Source organism: Macaca thibetana, chromosome 3 (genome assembly GCF_024542745.1).
Source record: "Macaca thibetana thibetana isolate TM-01 chromosome 3, ASM2454274v1, whole genome shotgun sequence".
Classification (NCBI taxonomy): domain Eukaryota; kingdom Metazoa; phylum Chordata; class Mammalia; order Primates; family Cercopithecidae; genus Macaca; species Macaca thibetana.
The window spans coordinates 137,327,945-137,355,480 of NC_065580.1; the positions used below are offsets into that span (position 1 = coordinate 137,327,945).

General features: G+C 51.6%; 2 protein-coding genes across 2 annotated transcripts in view; both read right to left on the reverse strand.

The window, feature by feature from the left end:
- BUD23 (BUD23 rRNA methyltransferase and ribosome maturation factor) overlaps positions 1-27,536 on the reverse strand; it is a 206,783-nt gene that overhangs the window by 22,175 nt on the left and 157,072 nt on the right. The gene's annotated exons all lie outside the window — the stretch shown is intronic.
- On the reverse strand, positions 3,068-7,318 carry VPS37D (VPS37D subunit of ESCRT-I). The gene is made up of 4 exons (XM_050783841.1): positions 7,068-7,318; positions 5,590-5,761; positions 5,089-5,171; positions 3,068-4,171 (listed from the first exon to the last, which is right to left on the reverse strand). Exons 1-4 carry the CDS (start codon positions 7,203-7,205, stop codon positions 3,809-3,811), a joined length of 756 nt encoding a protein of 251 aa, XP_050639798.1. The 5' UTR covers positions 7,206-7,318; the 3' UTR covers positions 3,068-3,808.

Genomic DNA, 27,536 nt, shown 5'->3' on the forward strand with positions numbered 1-27,536 from the left:
GAGGAACAGGGAGCTCTGTTTTTATTAAAAGGGGTGGGAGTTTTATTTGGAGACATCTTTGTTTTTGTTTTGTAAAAGCAAGGTGGTATCTAATAGGTAGGACCTTTCTCATGAGCCCCCTGATGCAGACCCTCAAGTTCTCTCTCACAGAAGATCACAGCCAGGGACATTCCTGGGACCCCCCAGAATCTGGAAGCAGCAAGTTCCAGAAGGTTTTAGGCAAAAGGAAGGGCCCAGAGTGCTACACCTTCCAGAACCTTCCAGAACATTCCATGTACCTTCAAGCAAAAGGGGTTGATTTTTCTTTTTCTTTTTTTTTTTTTTGAGACGGAGTCTTGCTCTGCCGCCCAGGCTGGGGTGCAGTGGCCAGATCTCAGCTCACTGCAAGCTCCGCCTCCCGGGTTTACGCCATTCTCCTGCCTCAGCCTCCCGAGTAGCTGGGATTACAGGCACCTGCCACCTCACCCGGCTACTTTTTTTTTTTTGTATTTTTTAGTAGAGACGGGGTTTCACCGTGTTAGCCAGGATGGTCTCGATCTCCTGACCTCGTGATCCGCCCGTCTCGGCCTCCCAAAGTGCTGGGATTACAGGCTTGAGCCACCGCGCCCGGCCAGGGGTTGATTTTTCAAACCACCCAACTGGAAGCCTTTCCATGGCCACCCAGAACTGGGCCCACTCCACTCTGGTAGTGTCCATCCTCACCTGCCTGCGATCATTTTCAGGCTGAAGCTGAACACAGAGGGGTCTCACTGCCGGCCCCTCTAAAGCAGAATCAGCTCTGTGCAAGACGAGGTGTGTGGGAGGCCTTCTGAAGGACCCCATCTGGTTCCCATGGTAACACTTCTTCCTAGTCCCTCTCTTGTCCATGTCTCAACTTTCTCTGCTTCTTACCTGCCCTGGGGATGGGAGCCTCAACCTGGTAGCTGCTGCCTCCTAAAGGCTGCTCCCCAATTCATGATAGTGGAGAAAGGCTCAGACCTGCCCAACCTTTGCCCCTTTTTCCCTTTCAGTTGCAAACTCTACCCCATGTCCATCATGAAGGAGAGAAAAAAAAAAAAAAAAAGGCCGGGCACGGTGGCTCACACCTGTAATCCCAGCACTTTGGGAGGCCAAGGCAGGCCGATCACGTGAGGTCAGGAGTTCAAGACCAGCCTGACCAACATGGAGAAACCCTGTCTCTACTAAAAATACAAAATTAGCCGGGCTTGGTGACACATGCCTGTAATCCCAGCTCCTCGGGAGGCTGAGGCAAGAGAATGGCTTGAATCTGGGAGGTGGAAGTTGCGGTGAGCTGAGATCACTCCATTGCACTCCAGCCTGGGCAACAAGAGCAAAACCCCATCTCAAAAACAAAAACAAAAATGAAAAAACAGCAGAGGCCCCAGGCATTTTCAGAAAAATGGGGCAAGAGTACTTTTTCGTGGGAATAGACTGCTTTGCACCCTGGAAGCTTGCACCAGGAACGGGAAGCCAGGGCAAAAGGGGCCCAGCCTGCCCCAGACTGTGCTGAGAAGGAGAGCACGGGGGAGAGGTCTTCCAAGGCTGCTCAGTCTTCGGTCATCTCAGCAGGAACTCAGCAGTTCTGGTGTCCCTTGGCCTCCAGCAGCGGAAGTGCCAGCAGTGAAGAGAGTAGAACCAAGACCAAGGTGGGATGGAGGTTCTGAAGTGGGTACTCTCAGTGCTTTAACTGTGCCCATACTAGCGGGCCACTGTGTCTAGGCCTGAGGTTCTAAAGCCCCCACAGCCCAATCCCTCTAGCGACAGCCAACATCTCTAAAAGGCCCATCAAGCGGTTGCTGCCCCCATGTCATCAGGGATGAGGACCATCCATCTCACAGAGCACCCCTAACTTTTTTTCTTGGCGGGGGATGGAGTTTCACTTTTGTCGCCCAGGCTGGAGTGCAGTGGTGTGATGTCGACCCACTGCAACCTCTGCCTCCCAGGTTCAAGCAATTCTCCTGCCTCAGCCTCCTGAGTAGCTGGGATTACAAGTCCCTACCACCATGCCTGGCTAATTTTTCTATTTTTGGTAGAGATGAGTTTTCGCCATGTTGGCCAGGCTGGTCTTGAACTATTGACTTCAGGTGATCCACTCGCCTTGGCCTCCCAAAGTGCTGGGATTACAGGCATGAGCCACCGCACCTGGCCTCATCCCTAATTTAAGAGCCTCGGGCTGGGCGCGGTGGCTCACGCCTGCAATCCCAGCACTTTGGGAGGCCGAGGTGGGCAATTACAAGGTCTTGGCTTTGACCTCTGGTTCTAGGTGACCTAACCCTTTAGAGATTCAAAGGCTCAACATCACACACACACACACATTTCAAACAGATCCCTCAACTGTACCTCACTGACTGTACTTTCTCATCCTTATTTCTCCAAAGGTGCCTTTTGGGGTGGGTGGGGGGAGGGGCTCCTCTTCCAGTAAAAAACTTAAGTGAAAAGTAAAGCGACCCCAACACCTCCCTCTTTCCAGATAGTTATGTCCTTATTAACATGGACCAAGACCATATTAGCTTTGTAGGCTTCACACAACACTGTGACTGTCCCCTTTTGTTTGCAAGAACTTCCACGCCTCCCTGCCAAACTGCATCTCATTGGACTTGACCTAAGCTGACTCGGGGTATATCCCATCTCCTTGTCCCACACTCATCAGCCAAACTGGCACCTAGCGTTCCCCCTGGCTGAGGACAGATGCTATCACTCCTGCAAAATGCCCTCCATCACTCCATGGGGACCGTCATTTGGCAGGCCAGAGAAGACCAGGTACCATTCCAATCGGGCTTACGGGCAACCCGGGAAAAGAAGGTGCATACAAGAGAGGCAATTGGAGAACCAAGATGGAGCAGTGAGCGCTTCTGACCGGAAGTGCTGGGAAGTTAAGATTTAGGAAAGGCTCTCACGGGTTGGTAATCAGAGAAGGCTTCATGGAAGAGGCAGCGGCGGTGTTGGACCTGGACAGCTGGGCTTTGCATAGGCAGAAAGGAGGGGAGAGCATCTCAAAAGTAGGAAGTGGAAGCACAGGAGCTGAGCTGTGGAGGCTGCAACAGCAGAGAGGAGTCTGGCAGCATCGTCATCCTCATCATCACATTTATTGACGGCCCCTAAGAGGCGGGGCTGGGGACAGAACGTACAAAGACAAGGACCTGCCCTCAAAAAGCTTCCATTCTAAGGAGACAGGGACAGAAAAATACAGAATGGTCTTTCCTGGGGATGGCCCACTCTCGCCTGCGCAGGTCAGAAGCCCCTGGCCTACCTTGCCCCAGGGTCTGGAGCATGTGTGGACACGTAGTAGCCCCAGGGCCACAGTGTCCCTGTCCTCACAGCCAAGGCCTGACCACTTGGCTTCTAGGCCGTGGACCCCAGAATTTGGGGGAAAGGTAGGCTCAGGACATGATGTAAAACACTCCTGGCGGCCTTGGCATTGTGCGAGCCCACTGGAGTGGTGGGGTGCGACAGGTCCCCTTGGCAAGGCCCCTGGGGGACCCAGACATCTTCCCAGGCCCCCCGTAGGTGAGTCAAGTTCTTTCATGGGGCTGGTCCATCACCCTGGAGGCCCCGGGGCAGGGAAACAAAAAAGGCAGGGTGTCTTCAGCGCCAGAGGCGTACAGCCCTGCTCACCCACCCCGAGCCCCGTCTCTGGCCTCTTCCAGGGGGCCCTCCTCCCCAGCTCAGCCTCCAGGGCCAGGGCCAGGGCCTGCCTGAGGCCAGGGGGAGGGGCCTGCCCCTCCCCCCACCCAGGCAGTGGGGGAGGAGGAGGAGCCACGCATCAAGTTTGTCTAGGCCCCCCCACTGGGGGGCCACACCCTGGATCCTACCGGTGGGGGGGCTCTGGCTGCGAGGGCCGAGGGCTCAGCAGAGGGGCCGGGCCGAGGGGGCACCCGGGGGAGCCCTTCAATGGGGGTACTGGGCGGGAGTCCAAGGGGGGCAGGCTCCGGGGTACTGCTGGTGGCCCCCGGGCGGCCCCAGTGGGCAGGACAGCTGCAGCCGGGAAGGATTTGGGGGGATCAGCAGCCGAGGTGGGGGCCGGCTGTGCAGAGCGCTCCCGACGCCGCAGCAGCTCCTGCAGCTTCTCCGCCTGCGTCCGCCTCAGGTGGGCCAGGGCGCGGCCACGCTGGAAGGCAGGCAGGAAGGCCTCCAGGCTTTGCTCCCCCAGCAGCAGCTGCTCCATCTGCTCCTGGGCCGGGAGGGAAGGGAGGACTTGGGAGGGGCACGACCACAGACTGGAGACTGGTCCTTACTCCTTCCCACCCTGAGGCCCTCCCCATGGAGATCACCCCTCAGCTGGGGGACAGGGCACCTGCGTTCTAGCCTGGGCCTGCCTCTGACCACTTGCTGAGTGAACTGCAGACAAATGTCCTCCTAACTACTTCTTTTTTTTTTTTTTTTTCTGAGACAGTCTCACCGTGGCCCAGGCCAGAGTGCAGTGGCGTGATCAAGGCTCACTGCAACCTCCGCCTCCCGGGTTCAAGCAATTCTGCTGCCTCAGCCTCCCAAGTAGCTGAGATGACAGGCATGCACCACCACGCCCAGCTAATTTTTTTTGTATTTTTAGTAGAGACGGAGTTTTGCCATGTTGCTCAGGCTGGTCTCGAACTCCTGACCTTAAGTGATCCGCCTACCTCAGTCTCCCAAAGTGCTGGGATTACAGGCGTGAGCCACCGCGCCCAGCCCTAACTTCGAAAATAAGGATGCCATCACCAAACCTGGGTCAGCAATGAGGCAGAAGCAGAGGCAGGGACACATGTGAAGTATAGACTTAACATGTCCTTCGGGGGCCCGCCACCTTCAGCTCACTGAGCGGTACACTCCCAACCCAGCACAAAGTCTGCCCCAGCTCCTCTGCAGCCCCAGATCCACGCTGCCCTGGCCCAGTCACAGGGGAGCCCAAAAAATAATTCACAGGTAGGAAAGTGAGCCCTGCTGGCTGTCCAGTGCTGGCGGACAGCAATGCTAGGCTCTCCTATGGGCCAGGCATTCAGGGTGGGCTTCCCAGAGGAGCGGCTCCGCAGCCTGAGGTGTAAGAATGAGCTGGGGGGTGGCGGAGAATGGATCTCCCTCTTGGCCCCCAGCCCCAGCCACCCCTCCCCTCACCTCTGCCTCCTGCTCCGCCTCTTCTAGCTCAGCCTGCAGCCAGCCCAGCGCGCAGTGGGGACTCCAGCGATGCATGCTCTCCTCTGAGGGCCACAGAGGGACAGAGTGACAGGCCAGGGCCCCAAGCTTGCACTCTCCCGTTGACCCCATGTGATTCTATATTCCCCTTTCCTCTGGTCTAGAGCCTCAGTTTCCTCATCTGTACCACGCCCATGTGACCGCTTTGTGGATACGGCCCCTACCAAAGTTCTGCCCCTCATCCCAGTGCAAAAGAGGGGAGGCTTTGTCCCCCACAGCACCTCAGGGGGACCCTGGGTATTGGGTACCCTCTCTCCCACCCAACCCTCCCCATTTCTTCTCACTTCAACTCTATTGCCCAGGAGGCCAGGAGCAGGTCCGCCCAAGTCCCATCCATCAGAGCCTGGCACTTCCCAAGGCCAACCCACCGGATGGCCAGCTGCCCCCACCAGCCCCAGGTGGTTCTCCCAGACATGCCCTCACCCAGTCGTTGCAGCTTGTCAGCGCAGTTCTCGGCCACCTCGCGAAGCTCCTGGTATTTGATGGCCAGGGCAGCTCGGCCCATCTCCAGGCGGGGCCGCAAGGCCAGGTTCTCCTTGGCCAGTGCGTAGTTGGAGGCCAGGCAGGCCTCACGCTCCAGCTGCAGGCCCTGGAACTGCGGGCAGAGAGGAGCTAAGAGGCCGGCTCCGGGGATCTGCCCCGTCCACCCTACTGGGTGACCGTGCCTGCGGGCCAGGCCAAAGGCACCTGTCAGGCCCCAGCCTTCAGGGTGGCAAACCCAACAGGTGAAGGGACGGCGACAGGCCAGGACCAGACCTGGCTCTGCCCTGAGCGCCCTCTCTGGCCTCAGTTTCCTCTTTTACAAATCGAGTTAAAAACATCCACCTTAAGGGTTGTTGCGAAACTTAAGTGAGGAAAACTATAAAGGCCTCTACAAATGTTAGTTAATTTTTAATTTTTCAATTAATATGTCTGCTCAGGTCCCGGAGGAGTGCCCCTCCCTCCTCTGCCCCATTTTCCATGCATGGACAGCTTCCCTCTCACTCCAGGCCTTTGTCTGCTTCCTCCTCAGGTGTTTGCACCGAAAACACTCCCACCCCCTGCTCATCCTCTCCAGAGGGGTGTCTGCACCCCGTCCCCTCACAGCACCCCCTCGGGTCACCCTCTCTTCCCTTCCCACCCCCTCCTCTGCCTCCAGTGGAATCATCACACCCCAAGGAATACACACCCCCTTTTCCTCCCTGCTCCGGGCTTACAGCAGCCCCTGGCCCTGGAGACGGCTTTTTCCTTGTCTCTAGCAGGGCCCAGCCTCCCCTCCCTGCCCCTGGAGAACGCACTCCCCTCCATCTGTCCCCTGTGGGATGCACAAGCCCCTCCTCGCCCGCCTGCTTTCAACACACACTTTCCCTTTCTGCCCCCACAGACAACCAGCCCGGGCCTATCTCCCGTGAAATATACAACTTTCTCTTACGGTGGCCTATGCAATACACACGGCAGCTTCCACCACCCCTCCCCAGCGCCAGGCACAAAGCCCCCTCTTGCGCCCCCAGAATGCGTAGACCCCCCAACAGCCCCTCCAGGTATCAAACAGGCCCCTAGTTCTCTCAGTGGAAGGCGCCTTCTCTTTCTGGCCCTTACAGAACGTGGGTGTGCGAGCCAGGGCCCCCCACAACACAGCCCCCCGGAACACACCTCCCCGGAGCATCCGCTGTAGGACACGCCTCGCGGCCATCCCGGGGGTGCACAGGTGCCCCCCCCGGTCCCCAGCGCCCCACCCGCCCCAGGCCAGCCCCAAGCGCCCCCTCCCCCGGGGGGTGGCTCCGCGGGGCCCACTCGTACGTGCCAAGCTCCGCGCCCACGGGCGGCCCCGCGGCCCGGCCCGCGCGGCCCTTCGCTCGGGCGGCAGGTCCTGCAGGCCGCTGCCCGTCCCCCGCGCCCCCCGCCCGCGCCCCCCGCGCTACCTTCCTGCTGAGCCGCACGATCCGGTCTAGCTTGGGTTCATCCTGAAGCAGGTCCCGGAGCTGCCCGGTGCTGAGGATCCCAAAGCGCCCCGGGCTGCCGGGCTCCGGCCCCGCCCGCGCCGCCCGGGCCCGGTACATGCCGCCCGCCCGCGCCCCCAGCTCGGCTGCTGGCTCGGCCCGCTCGGCCCGCTCCGCCCCGGCTCCGCTCCGGCTCCGGGATCCGCTCCGGCTCCGGTCGCACGCGCCGCTCCGCCGCCAGGGGGCGCCCCGCCCGCTCTTAAAGGAGCCGCGGCGCCGGGGCTGGGGGTGGGGCAGGGAGGGGGCGGGCCGCACCCCTCCCCGCCCCGGCCGCGCCACGCCGGGCCGCGCTTCCCGCACCCCAGGTTCTCCCCGCAGCCGGATCTCCCCGCCCCTCCCGATCTGAGCCGCCCTACTCTGCGCCCCAGCACCTGGCTCTGGCTCACCACGCCCCCAGGCACTGACTCTCCCACCCCGAACGGATACAATTTGCAGATCCCGTGCACATTTTCCCCTCCGATGGCAACAACAATTTTCTGACTTTGGCCGGGCGCCAGGAGCTCCTGCCTTGCAGCCCTCCCCAAGCCTCAGTTTTCTCTTCTGTAAAGTGGGATTTTTGATGGTGAGCGCTGACTGCTGCCTGGGCGCGGTGGCTCTCTCCTGTAATTCCAGCGATTTGGGAGACCGAGAAGGGAGGATCGCTTGAGGCCAGGAGTTTGAGACCAGCCTGGGCAACATAACAAGATCCCCCGTCTCTATTAAAAAAAAAAAAAGGCCGGGCGCGGTGGCTCAAGCCTGTAATCCCAGCACTTTGGGAGGCCGAGATGGGCGGATCACGAGGTCAGGAGATCGAGACCATCCTGGCTAACACGGTGAAACCCCGTCTCTACTAAGAAATACAAAAAAAAACTAGCCGGGCGAGGTGGCGGGCGCCTGTAGTCCCAGCTACTCGGGAGGCTGAGGCCGGAGAATGGCGTGAACCCGGGAGGCGGAGCTTGCAGTGAGCTGAGATCCGGCCACTGCACTCCAGCCTGGGCGACAGAGCAAGAGACTCCGTCTAAAAAAAAAAAAAAAAAAAAAAAAAATTTTTTTAAATTGTCAAAAGAGTGAAAAGAACAGTTTTAAAAAGTACTAAAGGCCGGGCGCAGTGGCTCAAGCCTGTAATCCCAGCACTTTGGGAGGCCGAGATGGGCGGATCACGAGGTCAGGAGATCAAGACCATCCTGGCTAACACGGTGAAACCCCATCTCTACTAAAAAATACAAAAAAACTAGCCGGGCGAGGTGGCGGGCGCCTGTAGTCCCAGCTACTCGGGAGGCTGAGGCAGGAGAATGGCGTAAACCCGGGAGGCGGAGCTTGCAGTGAGCTGAGATCTGGCCACTGCACTCCAGCCTGGGCGACAGAGCCAGACTCCCTCTCAAAAAAAAAAAAAAAAAAAAAAAGTACTAAAATGTTTTTAAAAAGTATCCGGACATGGTGGCATGGGTCTGTAGTCCTAGCTACTCCTGGAGGCAGAGGTGGGAGATTGCTTGAGCTCAGTTTTGAGACCAGCCTGGGTAACACAGCAAGGCCCCATCTCTATAAAAATAAAATTTAAATGCTGAGGGATAGTGATATGGCTAGCAATGTTATAATGAATACACATAGTAGGTCAATACCCACTATGCGTTATTTTAGAGATACAGAAACATCACAGATTACAGCTCACGCCTGTAATCGCAGCACTTTAGGAGTCCGAGGCGGGTGGATCATTTGAGGTCAGAAGTTTGAGACCAACCTGACCAACAAAAATTAGCCAGGCATGGTGGTGGGCGCCTGTAATTCCAGCTACTCGGGTGGCTGAGGCAGGAGAATCGCTTGAACGTGGGAGGCGGAGGTTGCAGTAAGCTGAGATCACACCACTGCACTCCAGCCTGGGCAACCGAGTGAGACTCCATGCTCCGTCTCAAAGAAAAAAAAGAAAAAAAAGAGATGATGTCGTCTCCCCAAAGTCACATTACAGGTAAATGATACAGTCCCATTTCTTCTCATTTGTACAGTGTCCACAGAGCATACGATGCTGCTCTGCGCTGAACACTGGGCTAGGCCCTGTGGGGACATTATACCTGCCCTCAGGGAGTTCATGGATTAAGACAGAGTCCCATTCCCACTCAGATAACTCTAGTATAAGACAAATGGCAGGTGTCACCCCGTGATAGCTTTGTGATTCCCATGTGATCCCCAATATGTCCTGTACCTTGTCTTTACAAATAGGCTTAGCCATTGTCCCCATTTCAGGAAATAGACACTCAGAAATTAAGTCAGACAATGAGTGACCCAGTCTGGGCAACATAGTAAGACCTCGGTCTCTGCCAAAAAATAAATAAATTAGCTGGCCGTGGTGGCTCATGCCTGTAGCCCCAGCTCCTCAGGAGGCTGAGGCTGGAAGACCACTTGAGCCCAGGAGGTTGGGGCTGCAGTGACCTATGATTTTGCCACTGCACTCCAGCCTGGGAAACAGAGTGAGACTCGTCTCAAAAAACAAAAATGACAACTGAGCTTGTTCCACCTTAATACACTGCTACAGAAGTACAAAGGGCGATTAGGAAGGCTTACCAGAGGAGGTGGCATTTGAGCTGGGTTTCAGAGGTTGAATAGGAGTTCTGAAGTTGAAGGAGAAAATAATGAAAGCAAACAGAAATCCATACGCCAAGGCATAGGGGCGGGAAGAGCTGAGCAAGGACTGTCTCCATCTAGCCATAGCACGGTGGGCAGGCATGGTGCCAATGTCTGGGGAAAACGGCAGGACAGGCTTGTTGACAGACCATAAAAGTCTACATTTTTTTTTAAACATTTATACATTTTTATGATAACTAAAATTGGTTTTCCCCTTCAAGACTCATCTGTAATATCATCACCTCCAGGAAACCCTCTCCACCTTCCCAGGCTAGGGGGTTATTTCTTTTCCTCTGGACTCACACAGTCCCTTCACTGTTTCTTTTTAGACAGTCTCCCTCTGTCACCCAGGCTGGAGTCAGTGGCGTGATCTCAGCTCACTGCAACCTCTGCCGCCCAGGTTCAAACAATTCTCCTGTCTAAGCCTCTGGAGTAGCTGGGATCACAGGCATGCACCACCATGCCCGGGTAATTTTTTTTTTTTTTTTTGAGACGGAGTCTCACTCTGTCACCCAGGCTGGAGTGCAGTGGCACGATCTCAGCTCACTACAAGCTCTGCCTCCCAGGTTCACGCCATTCTCCTGCCTCAGCCTCCCGAGTAGCTGGGACTATAGGCACCTACCACCATGCCCGGCTAATTTTTCGTATTTTTAGTAGAGACAGGGTTTCACCATGTTAGCCAGGGTGGTCTCGATCTCCTGACCTCGTGATCCACCCACCTCGGCCTCCCAAAGTGCTGGGATTACAGGCTTGAGCCACCGCGCGCGGCCTTTTTGTGTGTGTTTTTAGTAGAGACGGGGTTTTCACCATGATGACCAGGTTGGTCTTGAACTCCTGACCTCAAGTGATCCACCCACCTCGGTGTCCCAAAGTGTTGGGATTACAGGCGTGAGCAACCATGCCTGGCCCCCTTCACCATTTCTTTCAGCCCTTACCTTGCCTGTGGACTTCTCTTTGGTTCCATTATTTTCTCCTTCAATTTCAGAACTCCTATTGAACCTTTGAAGCCCAGCTCAAAAGTCACGTCCTCTGGTAAGCCTTTCTGAGCTCCCCAGTTTGCTCTGCCACCTCAGGGCCCATTGTGTTCACTAAGTGTTCAGGGGTCCCCTAGATACTCCCTCTATCCAGCCCTCCCTCGGCCCCTCCCACTTTGTGTTACAAGCCTCAGCTTCAACGGGAGGCTCCTACCTCAGCTTGCCCCCTCTTTCTCGCTGATCTCCCTTTGTTCAGCCTCAATATCCCACAACAATTCCCCCTGTAAACCTTCCCCATACTCCTCAGACACCCAAGCTCACTCCTGCCCCTCAGCAGATAACTCTCCTGCCAGTTCCTGTCGCCACATCTTTGCTTTTTTTTTTTTTTTTTTTTTTTTTGAGACATAGTCTCATTGTGTTGTCCAGGCAAGAATGCAGTGGCTCGTTCATAGCTCAGTGTAGCCTCGAACTCCTGGGCTCAAAGCATCCTCCCACCTCAGCCTCCCCAGTAGCTGGGACTACGGGCCTGCACTACTGTGCCCAGCTAATATTTTATATTTTTTTTGTAGCAATATGAACTTGCTATATTATCCAGGCTGGTCTTGAACTCCTGGACTCAAGTGATCCTCGCACCATGGTCTCCCAAAGTGCTGGGATTACAGGTATGAGCCACCATGCCTGGCTGCATGTTCTTTGTCTCTGTCCAGAGCCCTTCCTTCCCTACTACCTCCAGGAAGGGCAACCTGTCTTCATACCAAAGCCAACCCAGGTACCCTTGCTGTGGGTGTCACTTTCACCTGTCTCCTTCACTCCTTTAAGATGCCTTGGGAGGGGCACCGTGGCTCACGACTATAATTTCAGCACTTTGGGAGGCCAAAGGGAAGCGAATCACCTGAGGTCAGGAGTTCAAGACCAGCCTGGCCAACATGGTGAAACACTGTCTCTACTAAAACTACAAAAATTAGCTGGGCGTGGTGGCTCACACCTGTAGTCCCAGCTACTTGGGAGGCTGAGGCAGGAGAATTGCTCGAACTCAGCAGGTGGAGGCTGCAGTGAGCCAAGATTGTGCCACCACATTTCAGCCTGGATGACAGAGCAAGAGTCCATCTTAAAAAATTAAAAAAAAAAAAAAATGCCTTGTTCCACTACACTAGTAATGAATGTCTGTCTGTCTGTCTCTCTCTCTCTCTTTCTCTCTCTCTCTGTCTCTTTTACCAGTAATTGCTGCCTTTAGACTTCCCTTTCTCTCCCCACCCAACATTTTGAAAGTACCCTCTATACCCTGCACTTCCTCTGTCCATTTTTCTCACCACTCCCCCTTGATCTGTGGCTCAGTCTAATTTCACTCCCTCCCACCATTTCAAGTGCATCCCTCTAGCCAAGGTTACCAACCACCTTCTTACTGCTAGGGCTCTGCTTTTTCACGTTCAGTACCATGGGCCACCCTTCTCTTTTTGATCACATAGAATTCAGAGCTCAGACATTTCATAGCTGTTAGGTTGGCACAAATTAAAAAGTCCAGTAACATCAAGTGTTGGTGAGGAAAGGGAGAACCAGGAACTCTTATGTAATGTTAGTGGAAGACAGAATTGGTTCCGTTTGGAGAACACTTTAACCAACTGGGTAATTCAAAGATGCTCATGTCACACCTACTTATTTGTTTCCCTCTGTGGTAGATCCAGTAATTCCCCCTTGTCCCAGAAGATGTCCCCATGGTAACCCTGGAACCTGTAAATATGTTACCTTACATGGCAACAGGGACTCTACAAATGCAGTTGAGTTAAGAATCTTGGCCAGGCATGGTGACTCACATCTATAATCCCAGCACTTTGGGAGGCCGAAGCGGGCGGATCACCTGAGGTTGGGAGTTTGAGACCAACCTGACCAACATGGAGAAACCTCGTCTCTACTAAAAATACAAAATTACCCAGGCGTGGTGGTGCATGCTTGTAATCCCAGCTACTTGGGAGGCTGAGGCAGGAGGCTCGCTTGAACCTGGGAGGCGGAGGTTGCAGCTAGCCGAGATCATGCCATTGCACTCCAGCTTGGGCAACAAAAGCGAAACTCCATCTCAAGAAAAAAAAAAAAGGGGGGAGAAGAAAAGAAAAAAAGAATTTTGAGATGGTTGGGAGGCTGAGGCAGGAGAATCGCTTGAACCTAGGAGGCAGAGCTTCAGTGAGCCGAGATGGCACCACTCACTCCAGCCTGGGTGACAGAGCAAGTCTCCATCTCTAAAATTAAAAAAAAAAAAATCCTGGTCACGGTGGCTCACGCCTGTAATCCCAGCACTTTGGGAGGCCAAGGCAGGCGGATCACGAGGTCAGGAGATCGAGACCATCCTGGCTAACATGGTGAAACCCCATCTCTACTAAAAATACAAAAAAAAAAAAAAAAAAATAGCTGGGCATGGTGGCAGGCGCCTGTAGTCCCAGCTACTCAGGAGGCTGAGGCAGGAGGATGGCATGAACCCAAGAGGGGGAGCTTGCAGTGAGCCGAGATTGTGCCACTGCACTCCAGCCTGGGTGACAGAGCAAGACTCCGTCTCAAAAAAAAGAATCTTGAGGTGGGCCAGGCTTGGTGGCTCACGCGTGTAATCCCAGCACTTTGGGAGGCTAAGGCAGAAGGATCACTTGACCCCAAGAGTTCAAGACCAGCCTGGACAACATAGTGAAACCCCCATCTCTACAAACAAAATTTTTTGTAAGTAGCCAGGTATGGTGGTGCATGCCTGTAGTCCCAGCTACTCAGGAGGCTGAGGCAAAAGGATCACTTGGTTTCAGGAGTTAGATGCTACCGTGAGCTATGATAGTGCCACTGCACTCCAGCCTGGGCAATAGAGCAAGACCCTGACTCAAAAAAAAAAAAAAAAAAAAAAAAAAAAAGATTCTTGAGATGCAGTGAGCATCCTAGATCACCAAGTTGGACCCAATGTAATCACAAGGGTTCTTATAAGAGGGAGGAAGGAGGGTCAGAATCCGAGAAGGAAATCTGATAGTGGAAGCAGAGGGCCAGAGTCAGAGAGAAACTGGAAGACACTACCTTGGTGGCTTTGAAGATGAAGGAAGAAGCCATAAGCCAAGGAATGCAGGCAACCTCTGGAAGCAGAAAAAGGCAAGGGAATGGACTCGGCCCTTGGGGACTCCAGGAGGACACCTTGATTTTAGCCGAATAAAGCCCATTTGGGGCAGGGCATGGTGGTTCACATCTGTAATCCCAGCACTTTGGGAGGCGGAGGCGGGCAGATCACTTGAGCTTAGGAGTTTGAGACCAGCCTGGCCAGCGTGGTGAGACTCCATCTCTACTAAAAATACAAAAATTAGCTGGGTGTGGTGGCACCCACCCATAATCCCAGCTCTCAAAAGGCTGAGGCACAAGAATGGCTTGAACCCGGGAGGTGGAGGTTGCAGTGAGCAATGCGTGGATGTGTTTTCTCATTTTTGTTGCTGTGTAGTATGAAGTACTCCACTGTATGAAGACACGCTGATGCCTTTGCCATTCTCCTATGGTTGGACATTTGGATTGTTTCCAGGTTTTGTGGTTACTACAAATAATACAGGCAGAGCGCCTGTATTATTTGAGATTGCGCCACTGCACTCCAGCCTGGGCGGCAGAGCGAGACACTGTCTCAAAACAAACAAACAACCGTTTTGGGCTCCTGACATCCAGAACTATAAGATGACACATTTGAATTGTCTAAAGCCGCTGATTTTGTGTGAATTTGTTACAGTAGCTATAGGAAATTAACATGAACTTCCACAAAATCTTTCCCTCTCGGACTAGGAGGCAGGGACAGGAAGAATTATTATTATTATTATTATTATTATTATTTGTCTTTTATTTTTGAGACAGAGTTTTGCTCTGTCACCCAGGCTGAGTGTGTGGTGGCACGATCTTGGCTCATTACAACCTTCACCTCCCGGGTTCAAGCGATTCTCGTGCCTCGGCCTTCTAAGTAGCTGGGATTACAGGCACCCGCCACCACGCCCAGCTAATTTTTGTATTTTTAGTAGAGACAGGGTTTTCCCATGTTGGCCAGGCTGGTTTCCAACTCCTGACCTCAGGGGATCCGCTCACCTCAGCCTCCCACAGTGCTGGAATTACAGGCGTGAGCCAGCACGCTCTGCCTGTATTATTTGTAGTAACCACAAAACCTGGAAACAATCCAAATGTCCAACCATAGGAGAATGGCAAAGGCATCAGCGTGTCTTCATACAGTGGAGTACTTCATACTACACAGCAACAAAAATGAGAAAACACATCCACGCATGTGAATTTGAATGACTCTCAAACAACACTGAGTGAAAAAGGGAAGCAGCAGAAAAATATATTCATTATACTACTGTTTACATAAAGCTTAGGAACAGGCAAAATTGGCCAGGCGTGGTGGCTCACGCCTGTAATCCCAATACTTTGGGAGGCCAAGGCGGGCGGATCACGAGGTCAAGAGTTCAAGACCAGCCTGACTAACAAGGTGAAACCCCATTTCTACTAAAAATACAAAACATTAGCCAGGTGTGGTGGCACGTGCCCGTCATCCCAGCTACTCGGGAGGCTGAGGCAGGAGAATTGCTTGAACCCGAGAGGCGGAGGTTGCAGTGAGCCGAGATTGCGCCACTGCACTCCAGCCTGAGTGACAGAGTGTCAGACTCCATCTAAGAAGGAAAGAAAGAGAGAGAGAGAGGAGGGAAGGGAGAGAGAGAGAGAGGGAGGGAGAGAGAGAGAGAGACAGAAAGAAAGAAAGAGAAAGAAAGAAAGAAAGAAAGAAAGAAAGAAAGAAAGAAAGAAAGAAAGAAAGAAAGAAAGAAAGAAAAAGAAAGAAAGAAAGAAAAAAAAAAGAGGGAGGGAGGGAGGGAGAGAGAGGGAGAAAGAGAGAGAGAGAAGAGAGGGAGGGAGGGGAGGGGAGGAAGAGAGAGAGGGAGAAAGAAAAAGAAAGAAAGAAAAAAGAGAGAGAGAAAGAAAGAAACAGAGAAAGAGAAAGAAAGAGAGATGGGAGGGAGGAAGGAAGGAAGAAAGGAAGGAAGAAAGGAAGGAAGGAAGAAAAAGAAAGAAAGGAAGAAAGAAGGAGAAAGCAAGCAAGCCAAACTGCCCGGTCTACTGGCTCACACCTGTAATCTCAACACTTGAGAGGCTGAGGCAGGAGGATTGCTTGAGCAGGAGACATCGAGGGTGCAGTGAGATGTGATCCTGCCACTGCACTCCAGCAGTGCAGTGCTGGGTGACCGAGCGAAACCCTGTCTAGAAAAGAAAAGAAACAGGCAAAACTATATTTTATGTTGCTTGGAGATACATACAGAGTGAAAGTTTGGAAACAATAAACATGAAATTCAGGAAGTGTAGCTGTCTGACGGAAGGGCTTTGGAGTTAGCAGAGAGACTCTGGGAACTTTAATGGCATTGATGGTTTGATTTTTTTCTTCTTAGAGACAAGGTCTCATTGTGTTGGCCAGGCTGGTCTCGAACTCCTGGGCTCAAGCGATCCTCCCCTCTCAACCTCCCAAAGTGCTAGGATTACAGCATGAGCCATGGTGCCCTGTTGGCACAATCAATCGTAGAACATTCTCATCTCCCCCAAAATAAACCTCGTACCCTGGCAGCTCACACCTGTAATCTCAGTGCTTCGGGAGGCCAAGACGAATGGATCACCTGAGGTCAGGAGTTCGAGACCAGCCTGGCCAACATGGTAAAACCCCATCTCTACTAAAAATGCAAAAATTAGCCAGGCATTGGCTGGGCACAGTGGCTCACGCCTGTAATCCCAACACTTTGGGAGGCCGAGGCGGGCGGATCACAAGGTCAGGAGATCGAGACCATACTGGTTAACACGGTGAAACCCCCTCTCTACTAAAAATACAAAAAAAATTAGCCGGGCGTACAGGCTTGTGCCTGTAGTCCCAGCTGCTGGGGAGGCTGAGGCAGGAGAATGGCGTAAACCCGGGAGGCGGAGCTTGCAGTGAGCCGAGATCATGCCACTGCATTCCAGCCTGGGTGACAGAGCAAGACTCAGTCTCAAAACAAAAAAAAAAAATTAGCTGGGCCTGGTGGTGGGCGCGTGTAATCCCAGCTACTTGTGAAGCTGAGGCAGGAGAATCGCTTGAACCTGGGAGGTGGAGGTTGCAGTGAGCTGAGATCTTAACAGTGACTCTGCATTTGCCCCCAAGCCTGCCCCACCTAGCCCTGGCAACCACAAATCTACTTTCTTTCTCTATAGATTGGCCTATCCTTCACATTTCCTATAAATGGAATCATATATGGTCTTTTGTGATTGGCTTTTTTTTTTTTTTTTTTTTTTTTTTTTTTTTTTTTTTTTTTTTGAGACAGAGTCTTGCTCTTGTCACCCAGGCTGGAGTGCAATGGCGCAATCTTGGCTCACTGCAACCTCTACCTCCCGGGTTCAAACAATTCTCCTGCCTCAGCCTCCCAAGTAGCTGGGATTACAGGCACCTGCCACTATACCCAGCTACTTTTTGTATTTTCAGTAGAGACGGGGTTTCTCCATGTTGGCCAGGTTGGTCTCGAACTCCTGACCTCATGATTCTCCAGCCTCGGCCCCCCAAAGTGCTGGGATTACAGGCGTGAGCCACGTGACTGGCTGCTTTTATTCAGCATAATGTTTTCAAGATTCATTCACATTGCAGCATTATCAGTACCTAATTCCTTTTGATTTTTTTTATTGTGGTAAAATATATGTAACATAAAATGTATCATTTAAACCACTTAAATGAACAGTGCAGTAGCCTTAAGTATATTCACATTGTTGTGCAACCGTCACCATCATCCACTTCCAGAATTTTCCTCACCTTCCCAAACTGAAACTCCATCCCCATGAAACGCTCACTCCTCATTCCTCTTCCCCACAGCCCCTGGCACGCACCATTCTACTTTCTGTCTCTAAGAATTTCATTACTCCAGGTACTACATATAAATGGACTCATATAGTATTTTTTCTTTTGTGACTGGATTATTTCATTCAGTATAATGTTTTCTCTTTTGAGATGGAGTCTCGCTCTGTCGTCCAGACTGGAGTCCAGCATCACGATCACAGCTCACAGCCATCCTCCTGCCTCAGCTTCCCGAGTCACTGGAACCACAGACATGCTACCATGCCTGGCTAATTTTTTTTTTTTTTTTGAGATGGAGTCTTGCTCTGTCACCCAGGCTGGAATGCAGTGGTGTGATCTTGGCTCACTGCAACCTCTTGCTCCCGGGTTCAAGCGATTCTCCTGCCTCAGCCTTCTGAGTAGCTGGGATAACAGCCGGGTGCCACCAACCTGGCCAAGTTTTTTTTTTTTTTTTTTTTGTATTTTTAGTCAAAACAGGGTTTCACCAGTTGGCCAGGCTGCTTTCGACCTCCTGACCACGTGATTCTCCCTCCTCGGCCTCCCAAAGTGCTAGGGTTACAGGCATGAACCATCATGTCCGGCCCCTGGCTAATTTTTTTATTTTATTTTATTTATTTATTTTGAGACAGTATTGTTTTGTTGCCCAGGCTGGAGTTCAGTGGCGTGATCTCGGCTCACTGCAACCTCCTCCTCCCTGGTTCAAGTGATTCTCCTGCCTCAGCCTCCCGAGTAGCTGGGATTACAGGCGGGCACCACCACGCCCAGCTAATTTCTGTATTTTTAGTAGAGATGGGGTTTCAAGATGTTGGTCAGGCTGGTCTCGAACTCCTGACCTCAAGTGATCCTCCTGCCTTAGCCTCCCAAAGTGCTGGGATTACAGGCCTGAACCATTGCACCTGGCCAACTTCATTCCTTTTTAAGTCTAAATAATATTTTGTGTATGTCTGTTGTGCTTTTTATGGCTGAATAATATTCTATTATAATGAATGTACCATAAGTTGTTTACCCACTCATCAGTTGGTGAACATTGGGGTTTTTCCACTTTGGGGCTATTATGCATAATGCTATGAACATTCGCATATAAATCTTTGTGTGACATATGTTTTCGTTTCTCTTGGGTATATACTGAGGAGTGAATATATGATAACTCTATGTTTAGCTTTTTGAGGAAAGGCCAGACTGCTTTCCAAAGCAGCTGTACCACTTTACATTTACACTAGCAATGCACAAGGGTTCCAATTTCTTTATTTTATTTTATTTTATTTTTATTTTATTTTATTTTATTTTTGAGACAGGGTCTCTCTCTGTCCCCCAGGCTGGGGTGTAGTGGTGTGATCGTGGCTCACTGCAGCCTCAACCTTCTGGGCTCAAGTGATCCTCCTGCCTTAGCCTTCTGAGTAGCTGGGACTACAGGTGCGCACCACCATGCCTAATTTTTTACTTTTTTTTTTTTGTAGAAATGGGGTCTCACTATGTTGCCCAGGCTAGTCTCAAACTCCTGGCCTCAAGTGATCCTCCCACGTCAGCCTCCCAAAGGGCTGGGATTACAGGTTGAGCCACCACGCCCAGCCAACGGTTCCAATTTCTTTGCCAACACTTGCTTCCTGTCGTTTTTAATTATAGCCACCCTAGTGGGTGTGAAGTGGCATCTCATAATTTGATTTGTGTTTCTCTGATGACTAATGGTATCGAGCATCTTTTCTTGTATGGTACTTATTGGCCATTTGTAGATCTTCTCTGTAAAAATGTGTATTAAGACTCTGCCTCGGCTGGGCACGGTGGCTCACGCCTGTAATCCCAGCACTTTGGGAGGCTGAGGCGGGCGGATCACGAGGCCAGGAAATCGAGACCATCCTGGCTAACACAGTGAAACCCTGTCTCTACTAAAAATACAAATAATTAGGCGGGTGTGGTGGCAGGCGCCTGTGGTCCCAGCTACTCAGGAGGCTGAGGCAGGAGGATGGCATGAACCTGGGAGGTGGAGGTTGCAGTGAGCCGAGACCGCGCCACTGCTCTCCAGCCTGGGTGACAGAGCAAGACTCCATCTCAAAAAAAAAAAAAAGACTCTTTGCCTTTGTTTTTATTTTTCCTTTTTCAACTTTTTTTTTTTTTTTTTTTTTTTTTTTTTTTTTTTTTTTTTAGACAGGGTCTGGCTCTGTTACCCAGGCTGGAGTGCAGTGGCACCATCTTGGCTCACTGCAACCTCTGCCTCCCAGGTTCAAGCAATTCTCCTGCCTCAGCCTCCTGAGTAGCTGGGATTACAGGTGCCTGCCACCACACCCAGTTAATTTTTGTATTTTTACTAGAGACGGGGTCTCACCATGTTGTGGTCAGGCTGGTCTAGAACTCCTGACCACAAGTGATCCACCCACCTTGGCCTTCCAAAGTGCTGGGATTACAGGCATGAGCCACTGCGCTCGGCCTCAACTTTTCTTTTCTTTCTTTCTTTCTTTCTTTTTTTTTTTTTTTTTTTTTTTTTTTTTTTTTTGAGACGGAGTCTCGCTCTGTCGCCCAGGCTGGAGTGCAGTGGCCGGATCTGAGCTCACTGCAAGCTCCGCCTCCCGGGTTTACGCCATTCTCCTGCCTCAGCCTCCCGAGTAGCTGGGACTACAGGCGCCCGCCACCTCGCCCGGCTAGTTTTTTGTATTTTTAGTAGAGACGGGGTTTCACCGTATTAGCCAGGATGGTCTCGATTTCCTGACCTCGTGATCCGCCCGTCTCGGCCTCCCAAAGTGCTGGGATTACAGACTTGAGCCACCGCGCCCGGCATTTTTTTTTTTTTTTTTTTTTTTTTTGGAGATGGAGTCTCACTCTGTTACCAGGCTGGAGTGCAGTAGCAGGATCTCGGCTCACTGCAACCTCTGCCTGGCGGGTTCAAGCAATTCTCCTGCCTCAGCCTCCAGAGTAGCTGGGACTACAGGTGCACACCGCCACACCCAGCTAATTGTTTTTGTTTTTGTTTTTGTTTTGAGACGGAGTCTCGCTTTGTTGCCCAGGTTGGAGTGCAGTGGCGCCATCTAGGCTCACTGCAAGCTCCGCCTCCTGAGTTCATACCATTCGCCTACCTCAGCCTCCAGAGTAGCTGGGACTAAAGGTGCCCGCCACCACGACCGGCTAATTTTTTGTATTTTTAGTAAGACAGGGTCTCACCATGTTGGCCAGGATGGTCTCGATCTCCTGACCTCGTGATCTGCCCACCTTGGCCTCCCAAAGTGCTGGGATTACAGGCGTGAGCCACCGTGCCCGGCCTAATTTTTTTTTTTTTTTTTTTTTTTGTATTTTTAGTAGAGATGGGGTTTCACCATGTTTGTCAGGCTGGTCTCAAACTCCTGACCTCAAGTGATCCACCTACCCAAAAGTGCTGGGATTACAGGTGTGAGCCACCACACCCGGCCTCAACTTTTCTTTTAGAATCAGAAGGTACATGTGCAGATTTGTTACAAGGTATATTGCATGGTGCTGAGGTTTGAAGTATGACTGAACTCAGGTACCGAGCACAGTGTCCAACAGGTAGTTTTTCTGCCCTTGTCTCCTTCTCTCTGCTCTCTATAGTCCCCAGTGTCTACTGTTACCATCTGATATGTTTTGGCTGTGTCCCCACCCAAATCTCATCTTGAATTGCCACCTGTTGTGGGAGGGACCTAGTGGGAGGTAATTGAATCATGGGGGCAGGTCTTTCTCCTGCTGTTTTTGTGATAGTGAATAAGTCCCAGGAGATCCAATGGTTTTAAAAATAGCAGTTTCCCTGAAAAGCTCTCTTTGCCTGCTGCCATCCACGTAAGACGTGACTTGCTTCTCCTTGCCTCCCGCCATGATTGTGAGGCCTCCCTAGCTACGTGGAACTGTAAGTCCATTAAACCCTTTTTCCTGTATAAATTACCCAGTCTTGGGTATGTCTTTATCAGCAGTGTGAAAATGGACTAATACACCATCTTTGTGTTCATATATACCCAATGTTTAGCTCCCACTTAGTTTGCTTAGGATAATGGCCTCCAACTGCATTCATGTTGCTGCAAAGGACATGATTTTTCTTCCTTTTTATGGCTGTGTAGTATTCTATGGTGTATCCATACCACATTTTCTTTATCCAAAGCACCATTGATGGGCACCTAGGTTCATTACATGTTTTTGTTATTGTGAATAGCATTGCAATGATCATACAATTTGCCCATGTTTTAATTGGGCTACCTTTATATCGTAAGAGTTCTTTATATATCTGGGAAACTAGTCCTTTATCAGATATATGATTTGCAATTTTGTTTCCCTCTGTAGGTTGTCTTTATTCTCTTCATGATGTCTTTTGAAGCACAAAAGTTTTTTTATTCTATTTTGGTGAAGTCCTTTTTTTTGAAATAGAGTCTCGCACTGTTGCCCAGGCTGGAGTGCAGTGGCACAATCTCAGCTCACTGCAAGCTCTGCCTTCTGGGTTCACACCATTCTTCTGCCTCAGCCTCCCGAGTAGCTGGGACTACAAGTGCCCACCACCACGCCTGGCTAATTTTTTGTATTTTTTTAGTAGAGACCGGATTTCACCGTGTTAGCCAGGATGGTCGCGATCTCCTGACCTCGTGATCCACCTGCCTCGGCCTCCCAAAGTGCTGGGATTACAGGCGTGAGCCACCGTGCCCGGCCAGGGAAGTCCATTTTATCTATTTTTTCTTCTCTTGCTTGTGCTTTAGTGTCCTATCTAAAAAACCATTTTCTCAATCAAGGTCACAAAGATTTACTTTTTTTTTTCTTTTCTTTGAGGCAGAGTCTTGCTCTGTCGCCCAGGCTGGAATGTAGTGGTGTGATCATGGCTCACTGCAACCTCCACCTCCCAGGTTCGAGTCATTCTCCTGCCTCAGCCTCCTGAGTAGCTGGGATTACAGGTGCCCGCCACCACGCCTGACTAATTTTTGTATTTTTAGTAGAGACAGGGCCAGGCTGGTCTTGAACTGATCTCAGGTGATCCACCCACCTCAGCCTCAAAAATGCTGGGATTACAGGTATAAACCACTGCACCTGGCCCATAAAGATTCACTTTTTTTTTTTTTTTTTTTCCAAGACAGAGTCTCGCTCTGTCACCCAGGCTGGAGTGCAGTGGTGGGATCTTGACTCACTACAACCTCCTCCTCCAGGTTTCAAGCGATCCTCATGCCTCACCCTCCCAAGTAGCTGAAACCACAGGTGTGCGCCACCTTGCCTGACTGTATTTTTAGTGGAGATGGGGTCTTTTTATGTTGCCCAGGCTGCTCTCAAACTCCTGACCTCAAGTGAGGGAGGCTTGCCTTGGCCTCCCAAAGTGCTGGGATTACAATAATTTCTAATCTGCTTTGTGTCACTACAGGTTATCCTGCATTTTCTTGAATTTTATGTAAATGAATCCTATAGTATATACTTTCTGGGGGGCTTTTTAACTCAGAATTATTATTATTATTTCAAGACAGGGTCTCACTCTGTCACCAAGGCAGGAATGCAGTGGCACGATCACGACTCACTGCAGCCTTGACCTCCTGGGCTCAAGCAATCCTCCCACCTAAGCCTTCCAAGTAGCTGGGACTACTGCCATGCACCACCATGCCTGGCTAATTTATTTATTTTTATTTTTTATAGAGGTATAATCCCACTACATTGCCCAGGCTGGTCTTGAACTCCTCGGTTCAAGCTATCCTCCCATGACAGCCCACCAAAGTGCCGGGATTACAGGTGTGAGCCACTGTGGTTGGCCCATTCCCCAATCATGTGCTGCATTTCCACACCTCTTCTGCCTTAGCTCAAGACGTAGCTTCACCTAGAATGCTCTTCCTCCCAGTTGGGCGGGAGAGAACCAGGAGTTTGAGACCAGCCAACATGGTGAAACTCTGTCTCTACTAAAAATACTGAAATTAGCTGGGTGGTGGTACACGCCTGTAATCCCAGCTACTCGGGAGGCGGAGGCAGGAGAATCCCTTGAAGCTGGGAGTTGGAGATTGCAGTGAGCCGAGATTGCGCCACCACACTCCAGCCTGGGTGACAGAGCAATACTCCATCTCAAAAAAAAAAGAAGAAAGGAATGCTATTTCTCCCAACGTCTGATCCTAAAGCTGAAGGTTGTTGAAGAACTGACTCATCCTTCTCATCCTAGCCTCTACTTCCTCTCATGTACAGACCAAATCAGTCCTTCTTTCGTGGCACACTCCCTCACAGCTCTGATGCCAGCCTGCCCGGTACTGGAGTTCTTAGGGACTAACCCGTCCCCACTGTTAGACCAGAGGTCCTCTGAGGGCAAGGACAGCATTTATGTCATTTCTTCAGTTCCAGCTTCTAGCTCAGGATCTTCACACGGCAGGTACAGAGAGCCAGGACACCGGGGCTCAAATTCCAGCTCCATCACTTACCGCCGGTAGGAACCTCAGACAAATGACCCAACCTCTCTGTGCCTCTGTCTCTTCATCTGTAAAATGGGGGGAACACACTCACTTCATCTGGTTGCGGAAGGGATTAAATGATTAACCCACATAAACGGCTTAGTAGGTGTCGGCAGGACCCTGGCAAGTAGTAAGTGTTTGGTAAACATTAGTTGGAAGTGATGCTGGGGGGCCGGGCGCGGTGGCTCATGCCTGTAATCCCAGCACTTTGGGAGGCCGAGGCGGGCAGATCACGAGGTCAGGAGATCGAGACCATCCTGGCTAACACGCTGAAACCCCGTCTCTACTGAAAATATAAAAAATTAGCCGGCCGTGGTGGCGGTGCCTGTAGTCCCAGCTACTTAGGAGGCTGAGGCAGGAGAATCGCTTGAACCCGGGAGGCAGAGCTTGCAGTGAGCTGAGATGGCGCCACTGCACTCCAGCCTGGGCAACAGAGCGAGACTCTGTCTCAGAAAATAAAAGAAGAAGAAGAAGTGATACTGAGGTCAGGCGCGGTGGCTCATGCCTGTAATCCCAACACTTTGGGAGGCCGAGGCACACGATCACCTGAGGTCACGAGTTCAAGACCAGCATGGTCAACATGGAGAAACCCCGTCTCTACTAAGAATACAAAAACTAGCCAGGCGTGATGGTGGGCGCCTGTAATCCCAGCTACTTGGGAGGCTGAGGCAGGAGAATCACTTAAACCCGGGAGGCAGAGGTTGCAGTGAGCCAAGATCACTGCACTCCAGTCTGGGCAACAAGAGCGAAACTCTGTCTCAAAAAAAAAAAAAAAAAAAAAAGTGATAGTAACTTGTTGGGTTGAAGAGGGACTCTGCCCTAGGTATAGAGACTCTTCATATGAAGGGGAAGATACTTTATATTGATCTTCACAGCCAGGCACAGTGGCTCACACCTGTAATCCCAGCACTTTGGGAGGCCAAGGCAGAAGGGTTGCTTGAACCCAGGAGTTCAAGGCCAGCCTGGGCAACATGGTGAGACCCTGTCTCTACAAAAACAAACAAAAATTAGCTGGGTATGTTGGAGCCTGCTAGTGATCCCAGCTACTCAAGAGGCTAAAGCAGAATGATCACGTTAGCCCAGGAGTTCAAGGTTGCAGTGAGCCATGATGGACCCACTGCGCTCTAGCCCGGGCTAAGAAGTAAAACTCTCTCTCTCAAAAAAGAAAGAAGAGACCCTCCATGCCTCTCCACCTCCATTAAGGGGAGGGAGCACTCCACCAGAGGCCCCCTAATCCACCTCCCTTCCTTTCCAGCATCAAAGTAACCATAAAAATCTTCTTCCTTCAGAAAGCCCTCTAGGATTGCACTGCCTCTAGGAACTTCTTTCTTCTGCCTCTTCTCTTTGATGCCCTGTGACCACAGCTGAGTCCTGTACCCTACTTCCCATCTTCTCCCTGCTCTCCTCTTCCTCTGCAAGGGATATAAATACCCCTGGACCACTTTCAGGTAGACCTGAAAGGTCCAGGGTGTAGCTGGAGCAAAGAGTGTTCATGAGAGAAAACGTATTTTTTATTTTTATTTTTTAGAGACAGGGTCTCACTATATTGTTGCCTAGGCTGGTCTCGAACTCCTGGCCTGAAGCGATCCTCCCACCTCAGCATCACAAAGCACTGGGGTTAAAGGCATGAACCACCATGCCCAGTTGGAGAACATCTTACTCATACCTCCCTGTCTCTCCTGTTTTACATATGGGTAGGGTCAACCCAGGATGCCCAGTTAAATTTGAGTTTTAGATAAGCATCATGAATAATCTCTTAGTATAAGTGTGCCACAAATATGGCATGAGACATACTTATACTAAAAAAAGCCATTGTGTATCTGAAATTCAAATTTAATGGGGCATCCTGGATTTGTATTTGCTAAATCCATCAACCCTATGTATGGGTAAACTGAGGCCCTGGGAGATGGAGCATCAGTATTATGTTCAGTTGCAGAGCCAGTCAGTGTGGTGGTGGCTCAAGCCCCACTCCCTTTACACACACATACACACACACACACACACACACACACGCTGACTCTGGGTCCTGGCGCTGGCCGTGAACAGGTGTCTGTCCAACGTAGCAGACTGAAGTCCACTAGTAGGAGACCACGTGACATGAGACTCATGCAAGACAGGAAACAGTGGGCAGAGATGGCCAAATGGGCCCACCAGGACGTGTGAGGCGGGTGGAAGAAGCAGGAGGTGTCTTCGTCTGCTTCCTTCTCAAGATGCATCACCCACCACCACCACTGCCCACCCCCAAGCAGAATGAATTCCAAATGGGGTGTGGGGCCGGCACAGTGGCTCACGCCTGTAATCCCAACACTTTGGGAGACTGAGGCAGGCAGATCACTTGAGGCCAGGAGTTTGAGACCAGCCTGGCCAACATGGCAAAACCCCGTCTTTACTAAAAGTACAAAAAAAATGGCTGGGCGTGGTGGCACGCACCTGTAGTCTCAACTACGTGGGAGGCTAAGGCAGGAGAATCTCTTGAACCCAGGAGGTGGAGGTTGCAGTGAACCAAGATCGCACCATTGCACTCCAGCCTGGGTAACAGAGCAGGACCTTGTCCCAAAACAAACAAATAAATGGTCTGTGGGCAGAATCTGATCGACGCAGGGTCTCTTCTGGGCTCAGCCTCATCCTCCGGCATGTCCCCGGCTTTCCCCCTCCACTTCCTGCCATCACCACGGGACTCTGGGGGACATTATTAGCAGGATCCCTTCTGCCTCTGCTACCCCCCACTAGCTGTAGAAGGAAGGAAGCCCGTGGGGCCGGGAGGAAGCTGCCTCATTGCTGGGTAGCAAGGCTGTGCAAGCCCTTTCTTCTTTCCATCCCACACTGCCTGCTTCTGGCCAAGCGGTGGCCACAGGGATCCTTCCTTCCACCCCACACGGCCCCTTGAAGCTGGCAGGCAAGCTGAGGTCCTGAATGCCCCCTTCCCAGATGGCGCCTACTCCACAGGACCTCTGAGGACTTGGAGGCCACCATCCTGGACTTCGAATCTGATACCACCGCTGGCCTCTCCCGCTCTCTCACTGGGCTGCTACGCTGAGGGTGTTTAAGGATGTTTGTGGAGTAAATGTAAGAGTCCAGGCCAGGCGCGGTGGCTTGCACCTGTAATCCCAGCACTTTGGGAGGTCGAGGTGGGAGGATCGCTTAAGATCAGGAGATAGAGACCAACCTGGGCAACATAGTGACAACCCATTGCTTGAAAAAAAAAAAAAAAAAGAGTTGAGAGGACACAGCACTAAGAGCAAGAGAGGGGAAGTCAGTGGGCTCTCGGAGGCAGGAAGGGCCTCAGGGAGGGGTGAGGAATGGGGGCTCAGGGAGGGGAATGGGTTTTAGGGAGGGGATGTGATGTCAAGGGCAGGGAGGGCGGGGGCTTGAGGGGGGACTCAGAGGGAGTGTGGGATGAAGCTGGTCAAAGAGGGAATGAATGGGACTCAGTGAGACAGATGAGAGAGAGAGACAGGAGATAGAGAGAGAGACAGAGGGAAAGACAGAGAGGGAAAGAGAGGAGAGGGAGAGGGAGAGAGAGGGAGGGAAAGGAGGGGGAGAGACAGAGAGAAGGAAAGAGAGAAGAGAAAGGGAGAGAGAAGGGGGAGAGAGA